This window comes from Leptodactylus fuscus, chromosome 1, assembly GCF_031893055.1.
Source record: "Leptodactylus fuscus isolate aLepFus1 chromosome 1, aLepFus1.hap2, whole genome shotgun sequence".
NCBI lineage: Eukaryota > Metazoa > Chordata > Amphibia > Anura > Leptodactylidae > Leptodactylus > Leptodactylus fuscus.
The window spans coordinates 72531480-72547513 of record NC_134265.1 but is presented as its reverse complement, the minus strand read 5'-3'; the positions used below and the strand labels follow the sequence as shown (position 1 = coordinate 72547513).

The 16034-nt window shown below is 41.1% G+C and overlaps 1 protein-coding gene across 1 annotated transcript in view; it reads right to left on the bottom strand.

Annotated features, from left to right (window-relative positions):
• MAN2A1 (mannosidase alpha class 2A member 1) overlaps nucleotides 1-16034 on the bottom strand; it is a 97751-nt gene that overhangs the window by 52427 nt on the left and 29290 nt on the right. The window contains exon 3 of the mRNA XM_075272002.1: nucleotides 14261-14405. Within this exon, the coding sequence (XP_075128103.1) occupies nucleotides 14261-14405 (145 nt within the window). The remainder of the gene's footprint in view (nucleotides 1-14260; nucleotides 14406-16034) is intronic.

Below are 16034 nucleotides of genomic sequence, written 5' to 3'. Positions count from 1 at the left end.
AGACGGGCAACCAAAATGATTAGGGGAATGGGTGGACTGGAGTACAACGATAGATTAACAAACTTGGGGTTATTCAGTTTAGAGAAAATCTGTCTACGGGGAGATCTAATAACAATGTACAAATACATGAAGGGACAATACAAAGAACTTGCTAAGGATAATTTTTACTCCTAGGCCAGTGACAGTGACAAGAGGACATCCACTACGTCTGGAGGAGAGAAGGTTTCACTAGCAACATAGAAGGAGATTCTTCACAGTAACAACAACGAGGCTCTGGAACTCTCTGCCCCAGGAAGTGGTGATGGCGGATTCACTGAACAAGTTCACAGAGGGCCTGGATGCCTTTCTTGAAGGGAACAATATTACAGGTTATAGACTCTAGATTTTAAGGACACATTGATCTATGGTTTTATACTGACTGCCAGATTGGAGTCGGGAAGGATTTTTTCCCCTGAAATGGGGTAATTGGCATGAGCCTCATGGGGTTTTGCCTTCCCCTGGATCGTAGGGTTATAGGTTGGACTTAGTAGATGTACAAATGAAGACATCAGTCCATTATGTAACTATGTATATAAGACATACATACTATATATATATTGTTTATAATTATAGGAGATAAATTGCTATATACCAATACATTATGCATTCAAAAAGGGGAAATCCTATCGAGGTTTTTAGAATAGCTGAGCTCTCTCTCAGGCTAGGTTCATACTAGTGATTCATTTCCCTTTGGGGCCACATGGGGAAACCCTGCCTGGAATTAAAAAAACAAAACAAAACAAAAAAAAAAAAAAACACAACACCACCACTAGAGAGGGTCCAAGGTTTGAGACCCAGGACAGAGGTAATGGTATTAAAAGAGGTAATGATATAAAAAGTTAAATAGATGGTGAATTTGGTCTCGCAGTTCCCATACTGCTCATTCACTTCTATGGGAGTTACAGACACAGCATAAGCTCAACTCTCTTTCTATAAAGTCTGATCACCACTCACAGTCTGAATTTGTCTATCAACAAGGACAGGTTTGGGGGGGCACTGGGGTGATTTTAGAGATATGTGCAGGTCCTAGGAGGTGGGCCTTACCTCTATTAGACATATATAACAGTCTGGGTATACCATAAAACCCCTTTAACTTGCATATCAAAGTAAAAAGGAGCGTTCCAAAAACAGAGATATCACATGGCTATGCCATAAATGTGCAGTAGGTGACCTGGAAAGTTGTCTCAATTTTTTTTAATTTTTTTTTTTAGCTTGCACAGTATGCTCAGCTGCGGTCTAAGATAGCGCTTTACCCATTGTAGTGTACAAGTAAAAGTTAAGTTAGAAAAGGCTTGTGATTCTGGGTAAAGCTTACATATATGTGATTGTTGTATGCAAGGTACGATGCACCCAAATCTCTTATTTGTACAATTTCACACATGTTGTATACAACGGACTGGTAAAATACCGAGAAAATGTAAATCTAATGGCTTTAATAGTCTACAGACCTGACCTATATTCAGCTTTTTGTACAAATGTCTAATTTGTGTTTTCTGTTATTTCTTTTATCTCTTGAGAGTTTCTTAAGAAATCCCCTACCTCTTCTCAGTTTCTATGAAGCAAACTCTCAGCTAGAAATAGAAACTGACAGCATTTCATGTTCTCATCACGTTTTACTGTGGGGTTATTCTCTTTTGTATGGGTTACACAGATGACTAAGCCATGCAGCAGTGTGTGGCCAGTGAGAGGACTTGCTGTTCTGGAACGCAGTACAATGTATAAGTTTTGTGGCTCCGAATTGTGGTCCGCTAACATCATTTTCAACCACAAGATATACAAACATACTTTAGGAGAACCCACTTTTAAAGGGCAATTCCACACAAAACACACAGCACTATAATAAGGTTTTGTACAAAAACTGCATAAAGCAAAAAACGGAGAAGAAAAAAAAATTAAAAATAAGAAAACTATAGCACTGGAAAAACAAAATTCTACGCCGGGTAATTCTACGGAGTTGAGAAATTCCACAGGGTGTCGCGGATCGTGAAAGGGGTGGAGGGTCGGCAAACATGGCTGCTCCGGAGCGTTGAAGAGGTAGCCTCCTGGAGTATCGTTAAAGTGAGGGGCAAAGTGGTAAAGTAGGTGTAAATGTGATTGTGTGGGGTTAGGGGCTAGGCTGTAGAGGGCAATAGGAAGTTTTGTGCTTTGCTATGGTTGAAAGTTGTGAGATTGCAGAGATAGTGATGTGAGTTTGGGTTTTGTGGGGGTCCTGAGAAAAACGTATGTGCGCTATTGTGACAAAAAGTAGCCTACTGCACAATCCAGTGTAGTAACTATGTTTGTGGAAACTTTCAGCCAAATCGGTGGAGCGGGTTTTGCGTGATTGAGGAGCAAACATCCAAACACACAAACCCACAGACATCCAAACTCACAAACTTTCACCTTTATAATATTAATAGGATTCAACTGAAGTGTTTCACCCAGTATATTGCTTTATCTTGCTTATTACATTGCCAAATAAAGCTGAATAAGTGCTCTCACTGTTTACAGACTGTTTGCTAGGTTTCAGACCACCTCTGCTATCCAGCTGCAGTGGTAGAGCTGGTGACATCGGTCCCGATTACCGACCTCCTCTATTCTCTTTGTTGTGATTGATGGCTCTTCAAAGTGCAATTAGCTGCTGAGCCCTGATAACCTGAATGTGTAAACGCAGCCTTATCAGATGCAGTTCTTGAAATCAGAACCAAGAGTGGATTGAAAAATGAGAAATGGCACTGGTGCTCTATACTTCTGCTCCCTTTATAACCCACACATCATTCTGGCTTCAAAAAATTACACCTGAAAACCTGAGCTTGTGAACATGTCCCACGGGCTAGAGCAGCTGCTGATTTAGCATCATACATGCTATGCCCACTCACCAACTTGTCACTGTTCGTATAAGGGACCACCTGCTGCATACCCCTCAAAACAAGTAGGTTAGTGTTGTACATAGGTTAGGCATAGCCTGCCTCTATTTCAAGAATGTGACACCTGAAAATGCTGAGGCTCTGAATGTGTTAGCTGTGTTGGGCTAGTGGCCGGAGTACTGCAGACTGTACAGCTAATACTTCCATAGCCAAGGCAGCAACACGTGTTGGGATACACAACACTACTGGATAACCCTCCATTCTAGACTCAACCAAGAAAGGACTGAAGGGCAGGCAAAACTCCTAATTAGGAAAACCCCTTTAAGATGGACACATATGTGGCTCCACACAGCTATTCCTCCTGACTTCCCGCATACACATGCACACTTGGATGAGCAGAATATGCATGAGCTCAGAATGGAAAGAATCGGACATGTGCAATTCTAACAACCAAATCCTTTACCCTGAACTACCCGTGCCCATCAGATAGTTAGCCAACAGCTCAACAGCCAATAGTTCAGTCAACATTAATGTGTATGGCCACCTTTAGTCCCAGATAACATGTAGTAAATAAAATATTCTGATAGATTAATAATATATGCCAGTCCTTGAATGTTCTGATCCATCTTGCATCACAATTTTAACTTCTTGTAGCAGGCCAATGACAAAGAACTGAGAAACTACATGGTCAAGTGGCAGGATAAACGGATGGAAGTCTTGCACCCCCAGTCCTTTATCTTCTCTATGTAAAAATCACATTTAGTGTTCCATTGTTTGACAATTACAAAGCAGATGCTGAATTTAAGATAGACATTTAAAAGACATGAGAGAATAGAGAACGTCTTCAGCCCGCGCTTTCAGCTTGATTATGCTATTGTGTTAGTGTAATAAAACCTAATTTACTCTTACATTTCCGTATATTACCCTGGTTGAGAAGATTTAACAGCCAATAGTTCTGCTCATTCCCAGGGCTTCCTTTTACGAGAATCATTGAATGTAAGGATTTTATTTTTGCATCTTCGGGGTTGTATAGTTTTAGTTAAACACCACTGAGCCATTTTTATCTTATTTTATTGTCGAAAGGAAAATTAATTGTTCAAAACATAGTGAACCCAATGCAGCTAGTTCTAAGAGCTCAATAGAGACTATTACATTATTAGACCACCAGGGACACACCCTCCACCTCCAAACAGTGAGAAAAACCCCGACAGACCCGGTCCTTGACATTTGACCATTAAATAACAAATAAATGACCTTTCAACTCATTTTGGTTGAGCTCACAAAATGACAAACTTGTAGAGCTAACAAGTCTCCCAAAGAAAAATGTGTGCGTAAAATGCACGTCAAGGCAACATCAAGAACGGACCACGGTGCTTTGTGTTTAGTGGGTATTTTACACATATTTATATCTTTCCCTGATAATAAAGGGACGTCTCATGCAAATGTGAATGTAGAGAGAATTTTCATGGTTTTTAGCTGAGATTATTTATGTATCTATAGCTTGAGAAACGTCCCAGTCATAGATGTCCATTATCTTACCCCAGGTAGATTGTATAGTCAGATTGTCACTGGTAGCAATCACAGAAATGGAAGAAACGGACACCTCGATGTTGTTATGGTCCGGGCAGAGGTCTGCGAAATTTCCGCCCAGAAACCGTTTATTTTATAAGCTCATATACATAAAACACATCCATCAAAATATGGCTGACCATTGGTATCATTTTAAGCTACATGAATAACCATTTTGAGAAATTAAGCAAGAAAACACGCCACTTCTGGGAAGGACAAATACTGTGGGTCTGTATAACCATTTTTGTGTTCTGTTGTCTGGCCACATTGTATGAAAATGATAACTTCTAATTCCCTCAATAGGACACAAACTAGCTATGAGTGTCCAGTCTATCACGATCATCCTTGAACAGAACAAAAAGGTCCGTATATAGATGAGAAAACACTTTGCAATATTACACAATATGATGATGTTACATAATCTGACAAAATAGATTCAGAGACTCACTCTGGTTTAGAAAGATGTAGAACATTAAAACACACACACATACATACATACACACACACACACACACATACATACACACAGACCCCTCCCTATCTATACATGTCAGATATTTTATTTAGGAATGTATTTTATATAGGAATATATTTATGAAAAAAAAAAAAAAAAAAACTATATGCATTTACTGGTAAGGCTACGTTCATATCTCTGCAGTGTTTGCAGAAAAATCAATGGAGCAAAAAGATCTACACAAAGGACTTTTTTCCCCACTGGTTTTAGTTTTAGAACAATGGTCACCCAACGAATCCCAATATAGTCTGTTTTAATGCTCTGCCTCCCACTGACTCGCATCCTCTGATAGAAGCTACGATAGTGTGAACCTTACTCGGATATTATGATGAATTGTCCTTATAATATGCAGTGGTGTAAAGTATTAAAGCTACAGTGGTTATTTATGAATTATCTATGAACTGTGTATGAATTATATAAGTAATCTGGATAGCGTTAACCTATGGACTAGCGATGTTAAAGGGTCAGATTGGTATTTAGTTTTATAAACTGCTATTAATAACCTTCAAAGTTTTTATGCGAGTGTTGACTCTGACATAAATTTGTTATAGGAATTTATTGTTAATATGGACCTACTCTAGTAATTATGGTGGGCTAGAATATTTCAATTTTTTATCTGTATAAAACCTGTCTTTGTATTCACCTCAAACACAAGTGTCTATGGAGAGGGGAGGGGGAGGAAGAGCATGTCATCGGAATTATTGCTCCATTCTGTGCATTGGTAGAGCCTTATCTTGAAGATACAGAACTATCAGAAGAGATCACTCACAAAGTAGCAGAGGGTAACGGCTGCAGTTACTTTCTTTTCCAGTCAAAACAGTTTTTTATAGTCTATGGCAGACCTGGGCGAGGTACGGCCCGCGGGCCATATCCGGTCCTTTGACTGATTCAGTCCAGCCCGCATAGCTTAGCTAGGGAGGCATGTCTTAGTGCCGGCAGGACAGTGCAAGAAGATGGAGATGTGTGGTCTATGTCCTAAGTTACTGAGAGGAGGGGGGGGGGGGGATTTGGGATGCAGTGTGGAGAGAGAGACAGAGAGAGAGCGTGTGTTTCTCAGTAACCTATGGGCAGAGATGGAGGGGGAACACGAAAACAGGAGGGCAGATGGAGGGGGATATGAAACTGGGGGTAGATGAAGGGAAGCACTTAAACTGGGGGGGGGGGGCATTAAACTGGGGACAACTGGAGGAGGAGGTAGCTGGAGGGGGACCTGTCTGCCTCTAGCTGCCCCCAGTTTAATATCACCCTCCAGCTACCCCTGTGGTTTAATATCTGCTTCCAGCTGCCTAAGTTTAATGCCCCCCTCTAGTTGCCCCCAGTTTAATGTCCCACTTTATCTGCCATTAATTTATTGTTCCCCTCCAACTACCCCTACTGCTAATGTCCCCCTCCAGCTGCTCCAATTTCATGTCCCCTCTAATTTCCCCCAGTTTAAACTGGGGCACCAGGAGAGGGACTTAATACTGTGGGACAGTTGGAAGGGAACATTATAATGTGGGGACATATAGTGCACGGGTGACTGTAGGAGGATTATAGTATGTGGGGGCATATGGAAAGAGGATTTGGAATGGGCGGAGTCACCATAGAAGTGGGTGGAGATAAATTTGCCACAGCACGCCCTCTAGAATAGTTTCAATTTCTCATGCGGTCCCATGGGAAAATTTAATTGCCCACCCCTGGTCTATGGCATATATGGCAGACATAAGCAGCCCTTTCACATAGAAGTATCTAATCTGTATGGGGTCCACCCAGTTTAGCAGATGTTTGATGATAAAACTTGGGTATTTTGATTTTAACTACCTGAACATTTTTGTTCATGGAGCAATGCTGCCATTCAATGTCAGTGGAGTCCCTTTCTCCCCTCTCCCATTCAGTACACAGGCAGTGCTCCACAGAGTGTGCATGTGTATAGGATAATCAGTGGAGATAGCCAAATGTTGTTAGCCAAGTTGAGCTGACGGCTAACAACCAGGGATGTGGAATTGGCAAGCCAGAACACAGATTCAGACTCCTACTTTTCCTTAGACTCCAACTCCAACTCCTTCAGAAATAGCCAACACCCATGGTTAGTCAGAAGCAAAGCTTCTCTAATTCATTAAAAAGCTAGAACATTAATAATTGTGCAATGTAATTAAAAAATAAATCTTTTAATTTTAAAGCTGGAGAGGAACTTTTCCGACTCCACCCAAAATAGGACGGACTCTGACTCCACAGCTCTGCCAATAACACCTCAGATGTATGGCAGATTTAAAGGGTTTATGCCATGAACAACACTTATCCCCTGTCCATAACATAGAGCATACATTGGAGGGGATCTTACAACTGAGGCCAATTCTGAGAATGGGGAAAGTCAACACAAACTACATGGGAAAGCAATGATCAGTAATGTGCTTGTCCCCCCCCCCCCCCTTTTCCATTCAGTTTTACAGTTTGTTCACAGCATATCCATGTTTTTTCTGCCTCATAAAAGATGCGGACCAATTACTGGGCACAAGTATTCCTATAATGTTCAGATAATTGGCCCAATCATCAGCCCATGTAATAGGGCCTTTAGAAAACAAGTACATATGGGATAACGTATAACCTCACAGTAAATTATAGAATTCTTTGAAGTCATCAAAGAGTTCCTTGCAGGTCACAGAACGCCACAGTGACTGCTTATATTCTGTTTAATCTATTGTAGTAGGTACATTATTCCTTCTCATGTACAGCGCAACTGCTGTAAAACTGTTTTACAGAATAAGGTGGATCACAGCATTTAATTCTTGTTTGGAAAACCTTCTCTAATGTTCTTATTTTAACTATTGTATGGGTCATTAGCAGCCCCACCTCTGTATTCTGGAATAACCACTACAGGCAATAACTGGGTTTGGTGACTAACTCAGTAGTATTTTGGTCAGTGTGTGCTATCCAAAAGCAGGAGTGAAATGTGAACCAATTATAACAAAGATTTGAATTTCTTCTGTTTTTGGACTTTGGTGTTGGCTTGTAAATACTGATAAAATATAATGACCAAAATACGGAGAGCAAGCGCGCTGCGGCCATTTCACCGATTTTACCAGCAAATTGTACTAAATTGTGCAGAAAACTGCAGCAAAGCTCCAGTAAAGGGGTAATCTAGCTTCAACCTTATCTGCAAACACCTCCACAGCAGTACTTATGGTTCCCTTGTACACCCTTTGCTTGGCTTTATTTTACTTGTTACTCCACATATCACTGTTCTTTCCATGCAGTGAACCTGTGGACAAACTACATTTCCCACAATTCATCTGCCTGTTCTCACTCTCTGTGTACGCTTTCCTTCTCCAATCTTCCCTTAAATCACATGTAACAAGTCACTCCCACATCTCAGGTCACATGCTGCTGTGAGGTTTCATTTGTCAACTCTCTCCCCTTCACCTATGAGCAGCAAAAACAGAGTGTGAGCAGGCAGATGAATAATGGGAAATGTAGTTTGTTTTAAACAGAGATACAAGGAGGAACAAGTGAAAAAGCCAAGCAAAAGCTGCACAAGGGAATAGTGAGTGTTTAGCATTGCTGTGGCTGTATTTTCAGATAATTTTTGGAAGCTGAATATCCCCTTTAAATTAAACAGAACCAACTACTACCCTACAAAGCTGGACGGATGGGAGGCATGCACTGTAAAACCTAGAAGGTGACAGTTGTAAATCAGCGATGCTCTCTTCTCATTTTCAGGACAGGTAGAAATCCCATACGTTGGACCACCCACCGATCATAAACTGACTGCATATCCCAGTGATATAACACTGGAATATACCATAAATAGGTGACTTGTTTTAAATAGGTGGTTTCACAGCAAATAGCCTCACCTTAATGTCCCCACCATTTTATTTTTTTCTTTTATTAGGAATAGTCCATCTTTGTTACATTGTTAATACAGGTCGTACCTGTGTTACAGCAATGAAGAAAATTTAAAAGCTAAGCCCTAAAGTACCCTAAAGGTTAACATGATACCATAAATAGGAGGGAAAAAAGGACCCCTCCCTTAAAGGGGTTGTCCCATCACAAGGATCCTATCTATACTGCTAGTTGATATGGATTTAAGACCTTTCCTAAATGCATTGCTTTATCAAAACTGCTTTGTTTGGCCGCTACCTTAATTTATTCATTGTTTACACTCAGTTTCTATGGCCCTTGGGATTATCTGCTCATTTGTCAAGTGATGTAGCTGCCTGCTCTCAGAGGGGGAGGGAGGGGCTGGGAGCAGCTCTGAGCTGTTTGTGTCTTTTAAGCAGCGGAGCTTCTCAGATAGGGGAGGTGAGAGCTCCGGGTTTTCTGAGCTCTTATCAGTCGGTTTAATTGAATTAGGCTGATAAGGGCTGAGATAGGGAGTCCGTTACCTCTATATGTAATGCAAGCTGACTGAAATCCAGCTCTGCTACATCAGCTTCACACTGTGGTAATTCATTTACAACCAATCCCGTGCAAGTGAAACCCCGCCCACCAATGTGCCAAGAAAAGCAGGAAGTGAATAGAGCACAACAGCCTGAAGGTTGGTGAACAAGAGTCATGGGAATACCCCTTTAAAGGCACTTTACCATGTAGATATTTGTTCTATTGACATGATAATACAATACTTCACATCCTTACATGTGTGAGAAGGAATCAAATTAATAATCTTATCGGCTGTGCTGATGAAATAATCCATGAGAAGGGAATTTCTAAGATTTGATTCAATTGCATCTACTTTAAGGCAGTGTATACAGTACTGTATATAAATTATGCATGTAAATGACTTTGATCACTGTGAGCCGTTGGTGCTGAAATGAATCAGTACTGAACCCAACGGAAATTAATCTCTCTCTGAAACATTCATGAGAATTAGTCGACTCATAACACAACAAAATAACGTTCGTTTCTTGCTAAAATGAACTGTCTGAAAATATGTAGTAACAATGCCAGCAAAGCTTGCCTTCCTCATAGCACAGCCGAGTGCCACCAGCTCTTCTTGCTTCTGATAGTCTCCGCTCCCTCTATATTCTGCAGCAATGCAGAAAATGCCATCACAGGTAAAACCTGCAGATTTTGTGCCAAAAATCACCACTCATAATACTATTTTACAACATTTAAAGCCAATCTTTAAAGTGCATTATGATGTATTTGAAGAGCTACTTTACAATGAGTCGTGAGAAGTCACAGGAGGGGGGTCAATGAGCTTTAAAAAAAAAAAAAAAAAAAAAAAAAAAAAAAAAAATCGAAGGGGGTGAAAATGATGGAAGGAAGTAACATAATATACTTAAAAAATATCCTACAAGCTATATAAGAGACAAACAAGCCTCAAAGGATGTCAAAAAGTGATAGTGCTCTCTTATGCAGAGGTTAAAAGGCAGATATAAATCAGGAACAAAAACCAGTTACAGCACAAGAGACACCACACCCAGATATACACCAGTATAACCCTTGTAAAAGCCACTGGTGAAACATACATGATGCTTGCCCAGTAACATGCAGGTTGCCATGCTTGAGTCTACTACTGTTGATCACGCAGATTTTTGTACGCCACTTTGTTTTCTGATGCAGCTAAATTGAGATCCACGGCACTAAGGCCACTGAAGTCTGTATAGCCTATATCCTATCTATTTTATCCGCTTGGAGCTCTTGCAGGTCATTTACGGTATACTTTTTTTCTAATAACCAATTGAGGTGGCATACACAACAGACACAAGTTTAGTAGGTTGAAGGCTGGACAACTGTTGATTGAATGAACATCTAGTGAACAATTGTTCCGCTATCTCCGCTCTACGCGTTTTATTCCATAAAAATACGAAGGACAAGCAATCTTTCAGGGAACGTTCTGGGAACTATCAGACAAAAAAATTTCAATCACAGGCAATTTTCTTCAAGTCTGTCACTGAACGGCGAAAATAAACTTTCACGGTTAAAATTTCACTCAACAGATAGTTGTTTAGATTGAAATTGTCCATTTTCATCCACCTTAGCAACATGTGCATGGCCACCTTCATACAAGTTTTATTACATGTTCTTTAACCTAATGTGTCCAAGTGAAGTGAAAATTCCCCAAAGTGTTTTTGAAAAATGTAAATGGAGGTTTTTGAAGAACAGATTCATATTTAAATTTGATACACATTTTTTAAAATATTAATAATTATACATTTTGCAGAGGTTTTATAAATTTGCTCTAACCATCTAAGTGGTGACAGTCTATTGTTTTGATCAGTTGCTAATGGATACGACTAGAGAGGAGCGAGTACTGTTCGGATCAGCCGATCCGAACAGCACACTCGCATAGAAATGAATGGACGTAGCCGGCACGCGGGGGGTTAAGCGGCCGGCCGCCGTCAAAGCGGAAATACCAGGTGCATCCATTCATTTCTATGGAGCGTGCTGTTCGGATCGGCTGATCCGAACAGTACTCGCTCCTCTCTAGATACGACCATAAATTAAGGTCTGGGACTTGTCAGAAATCCAAGCCCGATTTCCTTAATGTGGCAGGGTTATCTACTCAAGCATGTAGTGTCCTTGTCCAAAATAAGGAAAGCATGGCCGATTTTCCAGACCATAGAAAGTTCCTGCATTCATGGTCATATACAACAGCAACCGATCAAGACAAAAGACTGTCACCACAAAGGTGGTTAGAAAAGAAATCTTTAAAACTCTAAAATGTTTTAAATTGTTTAGACTTGAAAAATATTTAACTTTCAAATGTTTACAGATTTATATATGTTATGATCATGAGAAATCTCCTTTAAAGAGGACCTTTCATCAGATCGGGCACATGCAGTTTTATATACTGCTGGAAAGCTGACAGTGCGCTGAATTCAGCGTACTATCAGCTTTCCCGATCTGTGCCCGGTGTAAAGCGCCATCGGTCCCACTACAGTCAGAAGGGCGTTTCTGACACTTAGCCAGGGACCCCCTTCTGCACAGCAGCGCCTATTGCGCTGTACTGTGGAGCGGGGAGGAACACCCCCTCCCTCTGCTCACAGTGCTCATCCATAGACGAGTATTATCAGGAGGGGAGGGGGCGTTCCTCCCTGCTCACTCAGCGCAGCACTTATCGCTGACCACAGAAGGGCGTCCCTGGCTAAGTGTCAGAAACGCCCTTCTGACACTAAAGTGCTACGGTACCGGGACCGATAGCACTTTACACCGGGCACAGATCGGGAAAGCCAATAGTGCACTGAATTCAGCGCACTGTCAGCTTTCCAGCAGTATATAAAACTGCATGTGCCCGATCTGATGAAAGGTCCTCTTTAAGTGGCATATTTCCTCTTTTCTGAGGTAAATAATTAATGGTAACAGAACTTTACTAGGCATTAAATGTATGGAGCATAAGGCCCGATTCACATCTGCGTTCAGTAATACGTTCGGGGAGTTCACATGGGGACACCCTGAACAGGCTACCAAACGCATTGACAAGCGATGAGAAGTGAATGCACACTGACCCCATAGACTATAATGGGGTCCATGTGCTCTCCACATGAGTCATGCGGACAGGAATGTAGATCATGAAGTACTTTTCTGTCCACATGTTCCGTGCGGACACCGCGCAGAACGCACACGGACCCCATTATAGTCTATGGGGTCCATGTGCTTCATAAGCTCACTGCTTGGCAATGCGTTCGGTATTCCATTCGGTGAAAAGTTCCCTATGCAGAATCCCTGAATGGATTACCGAACACAGATGAGAACTAGGCCCTAGTGGTCTTGACTATTGTGTTTCACCTAAAAAAGTGATGCAGTAAAAATGGGGGCATTGAGCACTTGATCTTTGAATAGGAAGCTAAATAGTTTAGTTATAGGACATCTGGTAAGTACATAATAGTGAAGTGTCTCTAGAATTACTGTATGGCCACCACATAAAATTATATAATCGGCCATCCTTTACTTCATAAATGCAGCACTACAGATAAAATTGTACAATACGATTTCATCTGATTTGCTCTTGCGAGCTCCTCTTTATATTTAATACCATTTATGAGCATTATACATATTGAATCAATACAAAGTGTCTGTAAGGATACACGTATTGTAATTTTATTTTAATCATCTTCCAGATAATACAAGAGTACATATGAATCAGACCAAATTCTATTTCATGGTTCATAGGCTCAGATATTACCAGAACACTAAACCTAGGGAAGTTATCTGCATCTCCCTTGTGAGCAGTGTTTTTTTTTTTTTTTTTTTTTTTTTTTTAATACTATCATTATTATTGAGAAAGTAGTAACTAGCAGTTGTGTTTGATCTTCGTTCGGGTTGACATTACTTATTCCCTCAAAGGAGAATGGGTAGATAAGGTTTTTGCTAGTCTTAGGATAAGGCGCAGTCATGTATGTGAGGGCTGTAATACAACTGTGTATAGAAAAGAGGGATAAGAAAACTGTGGACCCTACTATATATACACATGGTAGAGTGGACCAAAAAAAAAAAAAAAAATATTGAGGGATGGAGAAACAGAGAAGTAGATAAGTTAAAGGGATTCTACCATTAAAACTTTTTTTTTTGTGGATAAGACGTCAGAATAGTCTTTAGAAAGGCTATTCCTCTCTTACCTTTAGACGTGGTCTCTGCTGCGCCGTTCCTCAGAAATACCGGTTTTTACCAGTATGCAAATAAGTTCTTTGGCAGCGATGAGGGCATCCCCACCGCTGCCAGAGAAGTGTCTCCAAGCGCCACCTCCTTCTTCATCCGCGGCGTCATGTTCAATGTCTTCTTCCGGCGCAGGCTTGTAACCTAGCAGAGCAGACTGCGTAGGTGCATAGGCCACGGGAAAATGGCGACTAACAATACTGTGCAAGCGGCCATTTTCTAGTGACCTGTGCGCCTGCGCAGTCTGCTCTGCTCGAAGTTACGAGCCTGTACCGGAAGACATTGAAGATGACGCGGCGGACGAAGGAGGTGGCGCTTGGAGACACTTCTCTGGCAGCGGTGGGGACGCCCTCATCGCTGTTTGAGCGCTGGGTCCCACCCCCATCGCTGCGGGAGAACTCATTTGCATACCAGTAAAAACTATTTCTAAGGAACAGCGCGGCGGAGAGCACATCTAAAGGTAAGAGACGAATAGCCTTTCTAAAGGCTATGCCGACGTCTTATCCACAAAAAAAAAAAAAAAAAAACTTTTAATGGTAGAATCCCTTTAAATAAATGATTTCTTTATAACGAAGTGAACGTTCCAACATTACAGCAGCTGAACGCGGACAAAATCCAATGGTCACATAATCATACGCCTTTACGGCTCAGTCTATGAGTATATGTAAAGCTTAATAGGTGTTGGACAGAAACTTTAAAACCATTACAACCGGCTTACCTGGATCATTGTGAGAGTGAGGCACAAGGAAAACCTGAAGAATTTCATTATCCCACTCATGCTCTTCGTAGGTTATGTCAAATCCTTGTTTCCACACACCACCATCGGGATTATCGAAGGGAAGAATATTATATACATCCAGCATCTAAAACAAAAACAAAATTACTCTGAATATTTACATTACCTAAAAGATTAGCTGTCTCAGATTGTGGCGCTGGGCCACAGTACACAAGGCATTGTTCGTACGATTGATAACGTGGCAAGGCTTCAAGTTGTATGCAGGCCATCATTATTTCTATTACCATTTATGCAGACCATAGACAGGAACATGTATACCGTATATAGCAATGACAAAATGGATACAATTTTTACCTAAAAATAAAATCTCAATTTTATTTAAACTTATGGGATATTCTTGAATTTAGTGGTTGGAGGGGTCAGATACATCTGGAGCAAGCTGCTGTACCCCCGCCAACTACTGGCTACAATGAAGAAACTGTTAGCAAATCTTGCAGTAGGTGCTGAGATGTTTCATGTAGACCATCAGAAAAATCCTGAAAATCAGAATTATGATTCTTTGGACTGGTAAATTAATCGCACAACCATAAATAAAATACTCTACCCATCTGAGTCTAATGAGACATTTTTCATTCAGACAACCATTTAAACAATTAAGCATGATCCCAATGTTCCTCCCTGACACTATTGGGCGAGAAAAAAAAAACAAAAAAAAAAAAAACCCTGACCTATCGCGATCATAAAAAATGGGGTTCAAGAAATGCCAACCCCTCCCTGTTTGAAAAGAAAGGTGGCCATGCATGCAAAGGCTTAACTTGAAACTCCTGTGTCCCAGTGCAAAATCTGAAACAGAGTCCTAATGTACTTTGTGCCATTTAGAATGGCATATACTGTTTGTCAGAGAGAACTTTAAGTTCCCCCAAGGGCCCAGTTGCAACTATTATGGTTGTAGCCCTAAAAACTACGCCTCTGCATGCATGCACACTACCGCTCCAGCCAAAGTCAGCCTGATTGATGGATATATACGGAGAGCACTATATGCTATCAGTCCAACAGAGATTCAATTAAAGGGGTATTCCCACGTCGCATACTCACCAGTCTCCACTGCTGTAAAATTTTCTTTCTTCCTGGTTTCTTGCATCATTTGGTGGACGGGGTTTTACACGCAACCTGCCGTTTAGCTCCGCCCACCCATATTGGACTATGAATTACAGGCAGCAGCAACTCCATTCTGTGTTACATACAGAGACTGCCTGTCTCTGCCATAATGAACACAATTGAATTAGCTAGCCTGATAACTGGGAGAACAGAAGACGAGTTCAGAAATGAATGCAGCTCCTCTCCTCTATCTGATAACAGGAAGCTAGGTCAAGTGGTGTAGACACAGAAATAGCTAGATACACAGGCTTGCTCCCTGCACTTAGCCCCTCCTCCCTCCCCCCTGACAGCAGGCAGATACATCACTTGACTCATGAGCAGCTAAGTCAGGGCTGTGGCCACAAAGAATTGAATAAAGTAAGATAGTGGACAAACAAAGCAGTTTTGCTGAAGCAGTGTATTTAGGAAAAGTCTTACATCCACATTAACAAACAGTATAGATAGGATCCTTGTGATGGGACAACCCCTTTAAGTGGTAATGTACAAGAATAGCCACCACCCCAATGTCTTTAAAAACCATACACCACCACTTGAAGAGTGCTAACGTTTTGACTTGGAAGCTACAAAAACCGGGATTACATCGGTAACTTACTCAGAT